This window comes from Macaca mulatta, chromosome 11 (assembly GCF_049350105.2).
Source record: "Macaca mulatta isolate MMU2019108-1 chromosome 11, T2T-MMU8v2.0, whole genome shotgun sequence".
NCBI lineage: Eukaryota > Metazoa > Chordata > Mammalia > Primates > Cercopithecidae > Macaca > Macaca mulatta.
Window position 1 is genome coordinate 71,229,185 of NC_133416.1, and position 15,497 is coordinate 71,244,681.

The 15,497-nt window shown below is 38.1% G+C and overlaps 1 protein-coding gene across 3 annotated transcripts in view; it reads left to right on the forward strand.

Annotated features, from left to right (window-relative positions):
- The window catches only part of SRGAP1 (SLIT-ROBO Rho GTPase activating protein 1), a 303,543-nt gene that overhangs the window by 243,087 nt on the left and 44,959 nt on the right, over positions 1-15,497 (forward strand). The window contains exons 11-14 of one of the 3 annotated variants that reach the window (XM_015152203.3): positions 6,177-6,204; positions 10,767-10,869; positions 14,378-14,438; positions 14,573-14,650. In XM_015152203.3, coding sequence (XP_015007689.1) covers positions 6,177-6,204; positions 10,767-10,869; positions 14,378-14,438; positions 14,573-14,650 — 270 coding nt within the window. Of the gene's footprint in view, positions 1-6,176; positions 6,205-10,766; positions 10,870-11,387; positions 11,422-14,377; positions 14,439-14,572; positions 14,651-15,497 lie in introns of all 3 variants that reach the window. The other 2 variants (XM_015152204.3, XR_013401199.1) reach the window with 2 other exon arrangements.

Here is a 15,497-nt window from a genome sequence, read left to right on the forward strand (position 1 = left end):
CAATCTTACAGTATAAGTAGATTGCTATGTCTGATGATAGTAACAAAAACAACAGCAACAGCTAAGACTTGTAAGGCTTTCTCTGGGCCAGGCTTTGTTCTGAGTCGTATATTTTGCTGTACACTATTAATTTCTCCATTTTTACAAATGAGGAAACTGAGGGGGAGCATGGGAATATTGGCAAAGGGGACTGTATAAATGTTAATGTTTATCTTTGTCTTGATGAAATTTAAAAGGAAAAAAAATACAAGCCAAGTCCCTGTCTTAAGTGCTTCATAGTCTGTAACTTTATCTTTTACTCACACTAGACCCTGCCAGAAGTTAGAAAAAGTAAAAGAGAACATGGAAGGGAGTGGGAAATGAGAGGACTGAATTGTGTGAGTAACTCAGGTCAAAAAAGAGATTACCCCTCTTAGACCTAAATTCTTGCCTCCTACCATTCTGGAATCTTTCTTACCCATAAAGTTTCCATCACCTTATCTCCTGGTTTCCACCAAAGAACTCATCGTCCTCAGGGAATGACCACATGGAGAAAGGTTATCATGACCTAAGAACCATGTCTGACACAGTTAGGATGAAAAGGCCAATTTCACCTAGAAGGGGGAAAAAAAAAAAACCAACACTTAAACTACTAAAAAGTGTCATTAAAAAATAAAATAACCAAGTACAACGTATGAACCTTCACACACTAGATTAAATTAGATACTGAATCAAAAAGCAAAAGTTATGAAAGACATTTTAAGAACAATTAGGGAAGTTGAAATACAGACTGTATGTTAAATGATATTATTGAATTAGTATTAATTTGATGTGATAATGTTAGCATTAGATATGATAATGGTATTATGATTATAAAGAAGAACACTCTTATTCTTAAGAAATGCTTGCTAAAGTGTCATGATGTCTGCAACTTACCATCAAATGGTTCCAAAAAAAAAAGAGGGAGAGAGAAAGAGAGAGAAGGTACAGTCAATGTGGCAAATGTTAACAGCCAGAAAATCTACATGAAAGAGATGAGGATGCTTCCTGTACTGCTCTTTTAACTCTTCTGTAGGTTTGAACTTAAAAAAAAAAAAAAAAGTCTTTTTATCTTTGAATAGTTTTCTTACAATTGTGTCCTGTTTTTTTCTTTTTTCCCCTCACCGTATCATGTAGTGTCTTTTTTTTTTTTTCAATTTTTCACAAATGCCTGATATTTCAAGTGATGCCCTCAAGGTCAGTTGCCAACCCCAAAGCATAAATTATCCTAAGTGTAGATGAACGCTTACAGGTACAAAATCCTACCCTGTGAGGATGGATACCACTTTAGAAATTGTGTTTTGAGATCATGAAGTAGTGCGGGAATTCATTCTTGGAACTGCATGCAGACACATGTGTTAATATGCTTGGGGCCACATTCTGAAACTTTTATGATACCTATTCAACATGGATTCTCTTGTGTCTCCTAGAGAGAAAACCCCAATGCTTAATATTCTTTTACATGTCATTATTGGATGGGGCTATATTCTAGCCAATTTATTGAATCCACATGCCAAATTTCATCTTTAGCTTCTGAACTGCATATATCTATATTATACTTTGTGAACTGCAAGCAAGAATTTTCTTTTTCTTCTTTTTTTTTTTTTTTTTTTTTTTTTGAGATGGAGTTTCGCTCTTGTCGCCCAGACTGGAGTGCAATGGCCCAATCTCAGCTCACTGCAACCTCCACCTCCCGGGTTTAAGTGATTCTCCAGCCTTGCCTCCTGAGTAGCTGGGATTACAGGCATTTGCCACCATGCCTGGCTAATTTTGTATTTTTAGTAGAGACGGCGGTGGGGGGTGGGGGGTGTCTCACCATGTTGGCCAGGCTGGTCTCGAACCCCTGACCTCAGGATCCACCCACCTCAGCCTCCCAAAGTACTGAGATTACAGGCATGGACCACCGTGCCCAGCTCAGGATTTCTTTATCTCGGAATTTTTTTCAATGGGCTGTGGTATACCAGGGACACAAGCTGTATTGAGGTATATAAGACCTTCACAGGACTCAGTTTATGCTGCAGAGGAAACTGGATGGCTTTCATCCATCAGCAGCAGGCACACTAGCCTCTGCCCACTGGTTGCAGACCTCTCTGCTTCCTAGCCCTGCCCCTTTTGCAGGCTTGGTAGCACACCAATTGATGGTCACTGCCTGAATACGACACTGGCAAATTTGCCTAGAGAAAAGCTGAGCATGGGAGACATGCCACACCTTTTAGCTTAACCATTATAAGCCTGCTGGCTTTCTGTGCAAGCCCTCTTCATGTTAATAGGCTACATCAAAGGAGACCAGGAGAGTTAATGGCGCCCATCCCATAGTGAAGTAATCCCATGGTGAGCTCTTATGGAGGAATCTGAGTCCAGATTTGGTGTAATAGGGTTACTAGTACAGGATTCAATGGTATGTTTGGGGACAGTCCTGACTTTTTATATGGAAATTGCCTCTCTGAAGTATACTAGACTCACCACTGCAAAAACTGCCTTCATAGTAAAACAAATAGAGCCTAACCCGAAGATTTAGCAGTTGCTCGTCCACAGCTGAATCTGTAACTACAGACATGTGTTTGGCCTGCCTTACTGCTCGCTTTTTGGTAGGCTGCCAATGGCCCAGTAAGTTCTTTGATTTACAACATTGTGAAGCAACTAGATTGGGCTCTTAAAGTGGCACTGTCAAAATTTAGAATTCCAAATCTTCGAAAACTACTGAAATAGAAGGAAACACGCAATGAGTTGTTAAGACCAAACTCATCATTATCATTTTCTTCAACCCTTAGCAACACCATTATATCTTATTGTGATGTCATTTGTTTTTAAATCATAGAAGTTAAATTGACCACAGTAAATGAGATATATACATCTATAAAACTGAGGCACTGAATTTTTTTTTCTTTTTCAGTAATGAGCCTTAATGTTCACATTGACTTCTTTGTGTGCAACATTTGGAGCTAAGGGGTTGCAAATATCAGTGCAATTTTGCCAAACAGAAAATCTGACACTAGGAGCTGAGCTCCATTATTATATTGCTTCTTGCCCTGGGCATAAGGTTTCTGACAAAGGAATGTAATAGGTTATCCTCATACAATCCATTGTCTGTCTTTGAGTAGGAGTACAAGTATACTTTCAAAAGGGAAGCTGATTGTGAGTAATTATGGTTTTTTAGAAAAGCACTGCAGTAGTTGGTATTCTTAAGGAAGAAAAAGGACTGGAAAGTAATGCCAGGAGTTCTCATCAGTCATTCATTAGGGAGCAAATCCAGGATGCCTGTGTCTCATTTGAGCTATACACATTTTAAGTCTTTCATCTCCTTTTTTAAAATATCAAATTGCCACCAAACTATATTTTGGTTTTCCCGTTAACTATATGTAAGAGATAAAATACATTTAGGTGTGAAAAATAATTCACTTCATAATTCTCAAGTGAAATTTAAGAGTAGCTGAAAAAAAATGTTTGCACCAAGAACAAGTTAAGCCTGGGGCATTTGTTTCCTTCACAATGGCTTGCATGTTCGGGGGTGTGGCGGCGGGGGAAGGAGTGGTCCGTTGTTTTTAATAATTAAGTAGCTTTCCAAAGAAAATGATTGAAATCTAATCCTCAGACTGCTGGAAGCTTTCACATTTCTCTGGGAAGAAGAGTCTTCTAAGCTTGTGTGTTATTGATCTATTAATGATGATACTGATTAAAAAATAAAACCTCATTCATCAGTTGAGACACACTCAGGACTATTAGCTGAAAAAACGATGGATGTGGTAGTGTGGTTACACTGTGAATGATAGTTCTTGCAAAGTTTGCTCTTGGTTCATTATTCAGAATGTATCTGTTATAGGTTTTTAATTTTTTATCTTATACTATAACTATGGATGGATGGAGCAAAATAATTTTAAACATTTTATGTATCATTTTCTAAATCTAGGGAATAATTTGTTAGGATATTGTAACAAAAATGGCAGAATTTCAAAGTTATAACATCTCATTTCTAAGGAATTCTCATGGCATCATTATCATTGAATCACTTGAAAGTGATTACCTATGTTATCAAATTTACATTTATAGATATGTATTAATTTAATGTAAATATTTATAGAATTTATTAAATTTATTTAAATATTCAGTATTTTGTATTTGGCTTTAGGCATATGAGGCAGACAGAATTGTAAGCTGTAATCCCTACCTTTCTTCTAGGATCTTTCAACATATTTGCCAGGGAAAAAGACTCAACGTTTTTAAGGGTGGTACATTATAGTGCTTGGGAGCTAGTACATAGTTATAGTTTCTGGGAGCTCAGGACTGGGATTAAAACAAACCTGGACCTGAGTGCCACACCCACCCCATACTAATAGCGTGACCTTGGGCAAGTCACTTTTCTATATGCTCAGTCTTTTCTGTAAAATAAGGATAATAATAGAAGCTACCTCATAAAGTCATTGTGAAAATTGTGAGTTAATATATGTAATACAAAGTGCTTATGATGGTGTCTAATAAATATTAGATGTCATTGCTGTTTTTATTGTTACTAATATATATTGCATCATACCTAATTAGACTTAATGCTATCATAAAGTATACAAAATAACAACATAATACAGCACAAGCCATACAGTTTCTCTACCCTCAACCCTTTGCACATTCTACTACCTCACACTGGGTAATCTTATGTTGCTCCTATGGACCCAACACAACCTAAATGGTGGTGACTCTGACATCTTTATCTCCAGCCCTGTCTTTTCTCTGTGCTCTAACCCTGTATAGCCAGCTTCCTGCCGAACACTTCCATTAGGATATCCCATAAGGCACCGCACACCAGTCAGCTCATCATCTGCCCCCTCTTCTTCTCAGTAGACCTTCGTTCCCATTCATGAATAGCTATAAATTATTCTGAAGTTCTGTGTACACCTTCACCTTTTTCTTCTCCTCCAAAGTAGAAGGCCAGCAAAAGGAAGGGACTTATAACTTAAATAAGTAGAACTGAGAAGAGGAGGAGGAGGAGATTCTTCCCTTCCCTTCATCACCACTTCAAGTCATGGCCATGAACTCATTCTGCCAACACTTTTATTGTGGCCTGGCCCTATGTAAAGAAAGGTAGTCTCAGATTTTAACTGTTTGCCCCTTTTTTATCAGTAGATATTAATCAAATCCTTTATGTTATTTGTTATTCAAGAGGAGATAATAGAGTAAAAGACTCTGCTGCAGCCTGGGACTGTTGATTCACCGTTCCCAACAAGCCAGTTTTCTTTACCATTGTCATGTTGGCCTTGCCCTAGAAATCTGAATCACTGCGTTATGATATGATAGGCTAGGCTTAGCTATTTGTGCTGCAACGTGACCATCCCCTGCCAGCTATATTTTCAAGCTGTTTCAAGACCATATCATTATTTTGCAAACAAACCAGCTGAATGGTTCAACTTTCCCACATTCCTTCCCAGCACTCCTCACTAAACGTACAAAGCAACCAATAAACACATGCAAACTTGAAATTATTGCCGATTGTTGGAGCACTACAAAAATTCAGCCCTGTTGCTTAAAACAAGTCAAGAAACCCAAATGTATAAGAAGTTTGCGTTTTAATGGACAGAGAACTCCGTGAAAGGCTTTTAGTTTACAAGCTGGTGGAATGTAGTATCATTTAATGTCCTTGTACTTTAATATTCACAAATGTCATTTCTGATTACAAAATACAACTTCTCTCCAGTCCCCTGATTCATATTATAGAAAGAACACCAACTTAGTCTAAGGAAAATTGAACCCTCTCAACTTTATTTGACCTCATCCTTCTCCCCAACAAGTGTCAGTCAAAACAGAGAGAATAGCAAACATGTAAATCTTGGATGTGTCTTATTTGTATTTCATTTTTGGGCTTACAGTTATGATCAAGCAGCTATTCTTGTTTCTTTTCTTAAAAAAAAAAAAAAAACCACCTCAAATTGCCAAGCGAAACATGATTCTCAAATCTATAGAATTTATTGCATTTTATGTATAGATTTTATGAAATGTTAACTCTGAATTATTTGTCTATCTTCATATGCTATCCTCATGTTTTCTACCATAAACATGTGTAAGTTATTATAAATTCAACATTTTAAAATAAGAGACAGGAGATACAAAAGAGTACCACATACAGTCCACTGATTCCATTCAGTTTACTTACTTTAATTTTTTTTCTGCAGGTCATAGAGCTGAATATATGACTACAAGGTAGGAAAATATGTTATCATATAACTTATAGCATATTTCACTTTCTCTTTAACAAGAAGCAACCATTTCAGTGCTGAAAGAATTAACATGTTTTGTTAATGAATACGGGAGATAGTTTTGGCTTGACAAAGCATAGCAACATGAAATGTTTGGGCTTCTCACAAGACTAGGTATGTTCTGGCTTATTTAAGGTTTCCCTCTGGAATTGTAAAGCTCTTTAATAGGCAGAAACGGTAACAAAAACCTAAGTTAAACAGGCTTGATTTATCTAATCCAGAACACTTCAAGTGTTTCTAAATAGTATGACAGGACTTTTGATTTGATAGTTTAATTTAAAAAAACAATATGATGTACATCTGCATAAGTAGAAAGTATAATTATTTTCTGTTCCTATTTTCCTTTAGTCATATAAAAATTACAGCTGGCTGGGTGCAGTGGCTCAGCCTGTAATCTCAGCACTTTGGGAGGCTGTGGCGGGTGGATCACCTGAGGTCAGGAGCTCACGACCAGCCTGGCCAATGTGGTGAAACCTCGTCTCTACTAAAAATACCAAAAAATTAGCTCGACATGTTAGCATGCGCCTGTAATCCCAGCTACTCAGGTGGCTGAGGCAGGAAAATCACTTGAACCCGGGAGGCGGACGTTGCAGTGAGCCTAGATTGCACCACCACACTTCAGCCTGGGTGACAGAGTGAGACTCCATCTCTAAAAATAAAAATTAGAGCTATATCGAATATCTTTAAGATTTTAGCTCTCTATATATTCTCCATTTTGATTCACTTTAAACATTTAACTTTTAACATACTCCCATATTGTACTTTCTTCAATGAAAGAGAGGATTGTAAAGCTACTACAAGAAGGAAAAGCCATTTGGGCAGCAGATTCTGATCTGGGTTGGGGAAAGTTTGTGGCAACTTTTATTTTTCTATGTCACCATTTGTGCAACAGACATAAATTACCTAATTAGCATAGCAAGATGTTGCACTTTTGAAATTGAGTTATCTTTGAAATAAGAGGCATTTAGAACACTGGTATATCTGTTGCAGTAATTGGCAAGTCGACTTTCAAGGATCTATGATGTTATTGCTGGGCAGCTTATTCATAAGGAAGCCTCTTATACTTCTTGGTAAACCAACTAGAAAGATACAGCTCCTGACTTTTCCAAACCTAATAAAAGAAAAAAACACTGAGGTTTTTCTTCACTGTGTCAGTGAAAAAGAGGACTGTAACCTCAACCTGGTAATATGCAGCTTATAGAGATGTTTTTCACCTGTAGCATCTCCTTGCAGTATCAATTATTTTACCTGTTGTTTCTCAATTATAATTAATGTAAGGCACTTCAAAAAAAGAGATTTTTTTCAAAAGCAGAAATGGAAATATATTAATTTGCAATGCGAGCTATAATTGCCAAATAGACTAGATACTCACGTCAACCTGACCAGTACTTCCTCTCATGTGGGCATCCTCTATAGGAAACCAGATTATCAGGAAGTCATGTGGTAGCCACAGAGTCAGAATGAGTCACGCAGTTGGAATGTTGAACATCCCTGGCTCTGTTCACTTGATGTGGGCGTAGCAGAGCAAGAATCGTCAGACCTCCACCATGAAAATTACTTTGAGGCCGGGCGCGGTGGCTCAAGCCTGTAATCCCAGCACTTTGGGAGGCCGAGACGGGTGGATCACGAGGTCAGGAGTTCGAGACCATCCTGGCTAACACGGTGAAACCCCGTCTCTACTAAAAAATACAAAAAACTAGCCGGGCAAGGTGGCCAGCGCCTGTAGTCCCGGCTACTCGGGAGGCTGAGGCAGGAGAATGGCGTAAAAACCCGGGAGGCAGAGCTTGCAGTGAGCTGAGATCCGGCCACTGCACTCCAGCCTGGGCGACACAGCGAGACTCCGTCTCAAAAAAAAAAAAGAAAATTACTTTGATAAGCACTCAGGCAGTTCGTTTGCATTCCAAGTTCCTCTCATAACTTGCATGTGTTCACGTTTACCATACTATAGAATCCTACAGAGGTGATTTTCAGGCCTTTGATAGAAGACTCAAAAGATATCCCTCCATTAGCCAGCATTACCCTGCGTCTCCCAGTCATGCGGGGACAATGATTCAGGGCATTGGAGGTTTTTGGCTCCGTCTACAAGATTGGCTTGCTCCATGAATCAGTGACCAAACACAATTCTAATCTCCTTAGCTTTGTCAGCTTCTCCAAATATCACCAGATGTGAAGCTCTCTTGGACCTTATTGTAATAACCACATTTTCTAGTTTCATGCTTTGGTATCTTGGGGCCTTGCTGATTCCAGAAGTACTGCCCCTCCAAGGATTAGCCAATTCCTAGCAGTAGTAAGAACTGGCTTGCAAGTGTGCCTTTTGTATGCAAGTCAGGTGATCCAGAGGACCTACCTCCAACCACCTCCTTCATGGTTCTGACACTCAAGGCCACTCTTCCCCTTCCCTAATCACCCCAAGGCCAGGTATGGGACAATTTAGGGACAGTCCCTATGCCCCAAAGCCCACTGGAATCATTCCAAGTAGCCTATTCTAAACCTGCTTCCCCAGCTTCTCCCATTCCCTACAGTGGGAACCACAATAAAGACTCTTGCCCACATTTTCCTTTGTGCCTTCTGCCTCCTGACCAACCCTTCCTTCTGTGGCTTCCCTGGTGGTGGGGCATGTCCCCAGCTCTTGGGAACTGTGAGTAACAAACTATCTTTTCAGTGGTAGTTGTCTCCTGATCCTTGGCCTCACCATACCTGAATAAAAATGAAATCCACATTTTAAAACACTTTTAAAATAGTGAAAGGAGTGGATGAAATCAAGTATGTAGGGTTAAACCCTTTGGTGGTTGGTTGTTTTGTTCTTTTTACACTTATCAGATTCTTTCCTCCATGAATGGCCAGAATTCAGTGTATAAAAGAGATCTCGGAAATTGCAACCATGGCAGGAAATGATAGGTTGCCTGGTAGAAGTTTCCATATTCCCTCCTAGACACTCGCAAAGGCTCCTTTTAACCTCGCCAGCACTGTGGAACTTCAGGTGCTGTGCACCCCATTCATCATATGAGCCCATCTACTGGGAGGGTCTTAGAATTTAGCTATGGAAGGCTGTACCAGTAGGTTTGTTTCCATACATGATAGTGTCTTAGGAAGCTAGTCAGGCTTCCGTGTAACTTCTTGGGATCTGGTATATGAACCAGACCTTCTGAACTTAAAACTAAATGAACTAAAAAAGATAAATTTTCCTAGAGTCTGAAGCTTAATGAAGGGCTTTACACAGTTTCCCGGTGTGGTGTGTATCCTCCTATAAGCCTTGCAATTAAGAAGGAGTTTTGCATTAAAACATCCAGAGACAGGTCTCAGGGCTCTCCTTCCATGTATTTCACTCAGCACAGTAGCAGAAGTTGAGTCAGGTAATTCTGGCCTTCTTTCCACTAACGGGAGAGAGCAGAAGAGGTTCCCTCTCTGCAGTCACAGGGCAAGGTGGTACGGAGTTTCTCAATGTACCACCTGCTGCACTAGATGTGCGTGTGTCAGAGAGAATGGTTTATTCACCAGAGCAGATGGGCAGACTGGAGAGGAAGAGAGTCTGCAGTGGCATAAACGAGTACATCCTCAGATATTTAGGTGGTGGAATAGTTCGTTCTAAAGAAATAATAACTCATGCGAACCTGTATGTCCCCCAAATTAGAAAAAGCAGTGAACCCAAACTATTTTTTTTACTTGTAATCCATTAATAGTTACTTTTGCATAAAATAAAATCCCATTACTCCTGGAGGGGTATCGAACAGATGTGATGTTACTTGCATTGGTTTGCTCGACTGAGTGAGGAGGTTCACGCCTGTGATCCCAGCACTTTGGGAGGCCACAGTGGAAGGATCTTTTGAGCCCAGGAGTTCAAGACCAGCCTGGAAAACATAGGGGGCACTGTCTCTACAAAAAATTTAAAAATTAGCTGGGCATGATGCCATGCACCTGTAGTCCTAGCTGCTTGGGCTGAGGTGGGAAGATCCCTTGAGCCCAGAAGGTGGAGGCTGCAGTGAGCCATGATCATTCCACTACACTCCAGCCTGGGTAACAGAGCAAGACTCTGTCTTAAAAAATAATAATAATAATTTTAAAAAATAAAAATTAAAAAAAATTACATCTACCTAAAAATGTTATATTTAATTCCTCATCTGGTGATCTACCAGAGCCCTAATCTTTATGACCGGTTGTATCTTACTGTGTGACTTGTAACCCAGAGAGCAAGAATGCTGGTGTGTAACGTTTGGCCAAATAACTAACGAGTCTACTTGGTAGTGTGTATTTTAAAACAAACCAGCAAACAAACAAATGTCAGCTGCAACATACAGGGAAACAGCAGTGTGAATAAACAATTTGTGTGTTTTTTGATATAGAAGTGAAAGTAAATAAATGGGAAATGGGAAGGACTGTTTTCCCCTGTGACTGGGGGAGGGGAAGGAACCCAAGATTCCCATGTTTTGTAATATTGATGTGACCTATAGATGTTTCATTTATTGTTTGATTTCTGCCATGCTCAGTAATTATATTCCCTTCCCTTAGGCCTCCAAATGTTCCCCCTAAGCCCCAGAAACACAGGAAGTCCAGGCCCCGCTCACAGTATAATACTAAGTTGTTTAATGGGGATTTGGAAACATTCGTCAAGGTACTGGCACCAGCCATCTGGGTGGCTGATCTCCATGCTTCTTACTATAATGGTCTCAGCCTCTTGTAAGAGGAGGAAGGTCATTATGTCCAAGTCTGTCCTGGGGCTCTTTGCTTTCCCAGAAAATCAATATAATATTTCCTGAAGTCAGAGAGGAAAGAATATTTGGGTTGAGTGTCTTCAGAAGAGAGAATAAATGTGGGTATTATTATGTGGGCACAAAAGAAAGCCCTCTTTCTTTATTTTTTTTTTTAAAGAGCCATAATTTATACAGAAAGTTAAAAAGCAACCTGATAAAAATGTTGTATTTTTACTCGTGCAAATGAGATGGCACAAAATATTCTTTAAAGTCTGCTTGTTAGGCTAGCTCTGAAGCACAGCAGGAGTTCTGATTTCCCATGACTTGAGGAATTCATTATATTGAATGAATTGTAAGACCCTATGATCTATACCTTGTATCTCTGCTGTGTTTACTCTTCGTCTTCTTTTTCATCCTGTATTTCTGATAATGCTTCTAGCCGAGGACGAAGAAACTCGCACACAAGACATCAGGTATAGTGCTAGAGGGACGTGAGGGTGCTCTTTCACTGTTGGTATCATTTTCAAGTCGTGCTCATGCTTGGCTTTAATTAGATTGTTAAGGTTTTTAAAAGAAAAATGTTTGCATTTGGAAATTAGACAGGTTTGTAAATGGGTTTTACTTAGAAACTGTAGCAATCAAACACTAGAGGAAAAATGGGTACATTAAACTATTACTTTTTACATTATGTGTTTGGCAAATGTACCAAGTTTGATCAAGGGCTTTTATTAGGGAAAGTCAATGTTAAATACCAAATACACACTTAATACTGGATTATGGACCCTAGTGTGAATTTTACAAAGAAGTAAAGGGCTTGCTTTCTCCTTCATAGTTCACATTTTATGGCATGGGCTGCAGTGTTTCTGCAAACTAAGTTTATCTGAGAAACCACATCATTAATAACCTCCCTTAATGATATGTTACAGATGCCTTACTTTCTTAGGTCTGTTTCTTGAATTTGTGTACTAACAAATAAATGTGCACGCGGCATGTGTAAGGACAGATACATACATACATACATACATACATAGATTAAAAACCTCTGGCAGCCTTAAAAATAGCCCAACTTTGGAATTAAGTGAAAAGCCACTGAAGAACCTAAATAGCAATTACAAATCTGCCTTAAGCCTTAAATCCAGAAGAACCTTGTTGGCTCTAATTTAATATAAAATTATTGTCAAATTTGATTATCTATTTTCCCAGCCCCTGGCTTATAAGCAGGGACAAATTAGATGGAGAGAGAGGAACGATAAAATGAAAGCAATGAGATATGCAGCTGATGTCCTGACAGAGAAAGAGAATATAGAAAAGCTGCAAGATGACGACATAGGATTCTGTTGTATTTGATAATATGGTATGAGAATGGCTGCTTAAGGTGATAGAAAAGCACATTTTATATATTTTTTCGATTTTTCATTAGGAGCAGTTAAATGAAAGTAAATTGAGGTACCAAAGAATAAATAAACCAGCTATCATGGAAAATTCACTTATAGAAGCTCTTCACCGCCCAGATGGCACATTGAAGAATCTTTGGTAATAGAAACAATACAGAGGACTCCTTTCCACTTCTAAAACGGGCTTGCTCACTTGAAATCTCCACAGTGTCACTGTGAAGACAGCAAAGGCAAAACCGTTTTTTCTCTTTTTGTCATGGGAAAACTGACACCAAAGGATTAGTTTGAATGATAGATGGAATGCAATCCATTGTTCTTATATTTTCTTACGTTTTCTACGCATGCATCTGAAATCTATAAAATTAAATTAAATTAACTCACATATACTCATTACTTTTTGACTACAAAATTAATTATATCTGAATGAAATACTGATCATAGCTTTTTAAAAAAGCAATTAGTAAATGTAAATACAAGAACATTTTTAAAAATATGAAAACCTAAGACATTTTTTATTGAGAACTTTCTTAGTGCAAACATTTTCCTTTTAATAACCTTGTATTCTTCGCTTTTCTTTTTGTTTTAATACTAAGTTCAGCAGAGATGTAAATTAATGGTCTCCTTTTATCACATTTAAAAATATGTTGCTTTCAGATTAGTGTTCCATGAATTGTTCGTATAGTTTACTACCCCTAAAACACTTACATCTTAAAGAAAAATCCTTTCACATATTCAGTAAGTTGTGATGTAATTACATTACTGTTCCTGAGCCAGCTAGTCCACACTAAAATGTGTCTTTATTCTTAAGAATCTTCTTTAAGAAATTAATAAAATTTATACTCCTAAAACAAATTAACTAATTAGAGAAACTTAATACAGACTCCAGAAGTAATTGAGCCATTAACTGGTTTATACACTGATTAGATTGTCTTAAAACCTAAAATAAGACAATTCCTTAAGAAGTATAATACCCATTCTAGGAATAGTAAAGAGTTTAAATTGCTGAACTGCATTATTCCCAATCCTTCCCCCACTGCTTAATTGGAAAGGTTAATGGATTCTGAATTGTTCTAATATATTAAGACAACCAACTTTTTTTTGCATTTCAAAATAAAATTCCTCATGAATTAATACCTGATGTCAGCTAATCATTTTTGAGCCCAGTGGTTTTGTTTTTTTGGCTTTTTAAAAAAGATCTAATTCCTGAAAAAGCAGAGTCTTAAAAATACATGAAAAATAATTCTGTAGTCAGTAACCTTCTGTAACTTCATGGAGTACATGGCATTGGTACATATTTAACTGTGACCTCAGCAGCCCTTCATCTCATTTGTCATCCTATACATGTTTTAAAACATTGCCACAATTTACATTTGTTTAGTAGAAGGCAGTGACTGTTTTACAAGACGTGGGGAGAGAAGGCCCAAAAATGTTCCTTTCTAAAAAAACGATCTACTCCGATGTACATTTGTGCCATTTTTTTCCTTATTCCTTAAAATATGAAAATGTAATAATGAAAAATCTGTAAGTTCTGATGTAAACTAAATAAATACATGTTTTAATTATCTCTGTAACAATTCTCATATTAGGCATCTATAGATATGGAAGCCCTTTTATAACTTGTCATCTAGGTGATGTACTCTCAGGGATGTCAGAGAGAGAATCCTGAGATGGCTGAAAAGTTGCCTTTCATGATGAATACAGCCAATCAAACTGAAGATGCTATGATTATAACACACAGGGTTCTTTTTAAGTCCATTAAAGATTGATCACTTGCATAAATAAGCTTTTAAAAATGAGTTATTCACATATTCATTTTGGTATGTGAGTCTTAATATAAGAAAAGAGATGAATTAGCTTTTGACATCTCTAGGCAGAGCAGGGTAAGTTGAAACAGGATTGCCTTAAATGTATTTAATTTGGTTTGCTCCAGAACTGCAAAAATCCCTCTTTAATTACTGTTAAACTATAAGCCTTATTATAATGAGGGGTTTATACCTCTCCCTTGAGCTTAACTGGTTTCTATCCGTTTACCCAGGACTCAGGACAGGTTATTCCCCTCATCGTGGAAAGCTGTATTCGGTTCATCAATCTCTATGGTAAGCCATAAACTACAGAATTCTTATTTCTTAAAAAATCACTAGGAGTGTTTCCGTAAATTTACTTCCTGGGAAAAGAGGGACCTAGACAATGTGATGGGAGTTTTATCCTCTTTGCCTTCTTTTCTCTTTAGGTCTTCAGCATCAGGGGATTTTCAGAGTGTCTGGTTCCCAGGTGGAAGTCAATGATATTAAAAATTCATTTGAGAGAGGTAATTGCATGTCTATCCCTATAAGCAAACCATGTTGAAAAGTCATCATGTTCTGTAAACTGAAGTGACGCCCTCACTCTGTATATCCTCAAAACCTTTCTTTGTATGTACTGCATTAGGGGTGCAGCTATAAGAATCCATTAAGAATAGCTGAGAAATGGGACCAGAACTATAAGCCCTTGTTATTAAAATTAGAAAAGTATATGAGCTCTGCATCCTGGTTGAGGGCTGACATTGATAATCAGTGCCAGGTGTAGCAAATGTGGGGCTGAAAGGTTCTAGAAGAGTGGCCAGGGCAGCCCTGGGCCTAGATAGCAGGTGAGGGAGGCAGCTCCTCCCAGCTGCCCAGCTGCTCCCTTTGTCGGGAGCTCTTCCCTTTTTCTTCTCACTGTCCACAGACTCCTTCCCTGTGACCCTAGCAGGTGCCTTATGCTTGTTCATAATTGGCTGTCAAATAAGTTCTACTAAACTGGGTCATTTACCATATACATTATCTTTTTTCAGTGTCAGTACTTTTTTTCCCTTAATTTTGTATTTTTAACTATTATGGGTACGTAATAGTATTATGTATCAATAGGGTATATATGATGTTTTAACACAGGCATACAATGTATAATGATCAAATCAGGGTAACTAGGATATCCAGCACCTGAAGCACATATAATTTCCTTATGTTAGAAACATTCCAATTAGCACATTATAATTAGCAAAGCTGCACACTTTCATGTCAGGCAGACCTAGAATCATATCAGACTCTCAGCCACTAATCAATCATGTGATATGGGTCAAGTCGCTGAATTCCTATTTGGCCTCGATTTCCTCATCTGCAAAACTAAAAATTGATGGT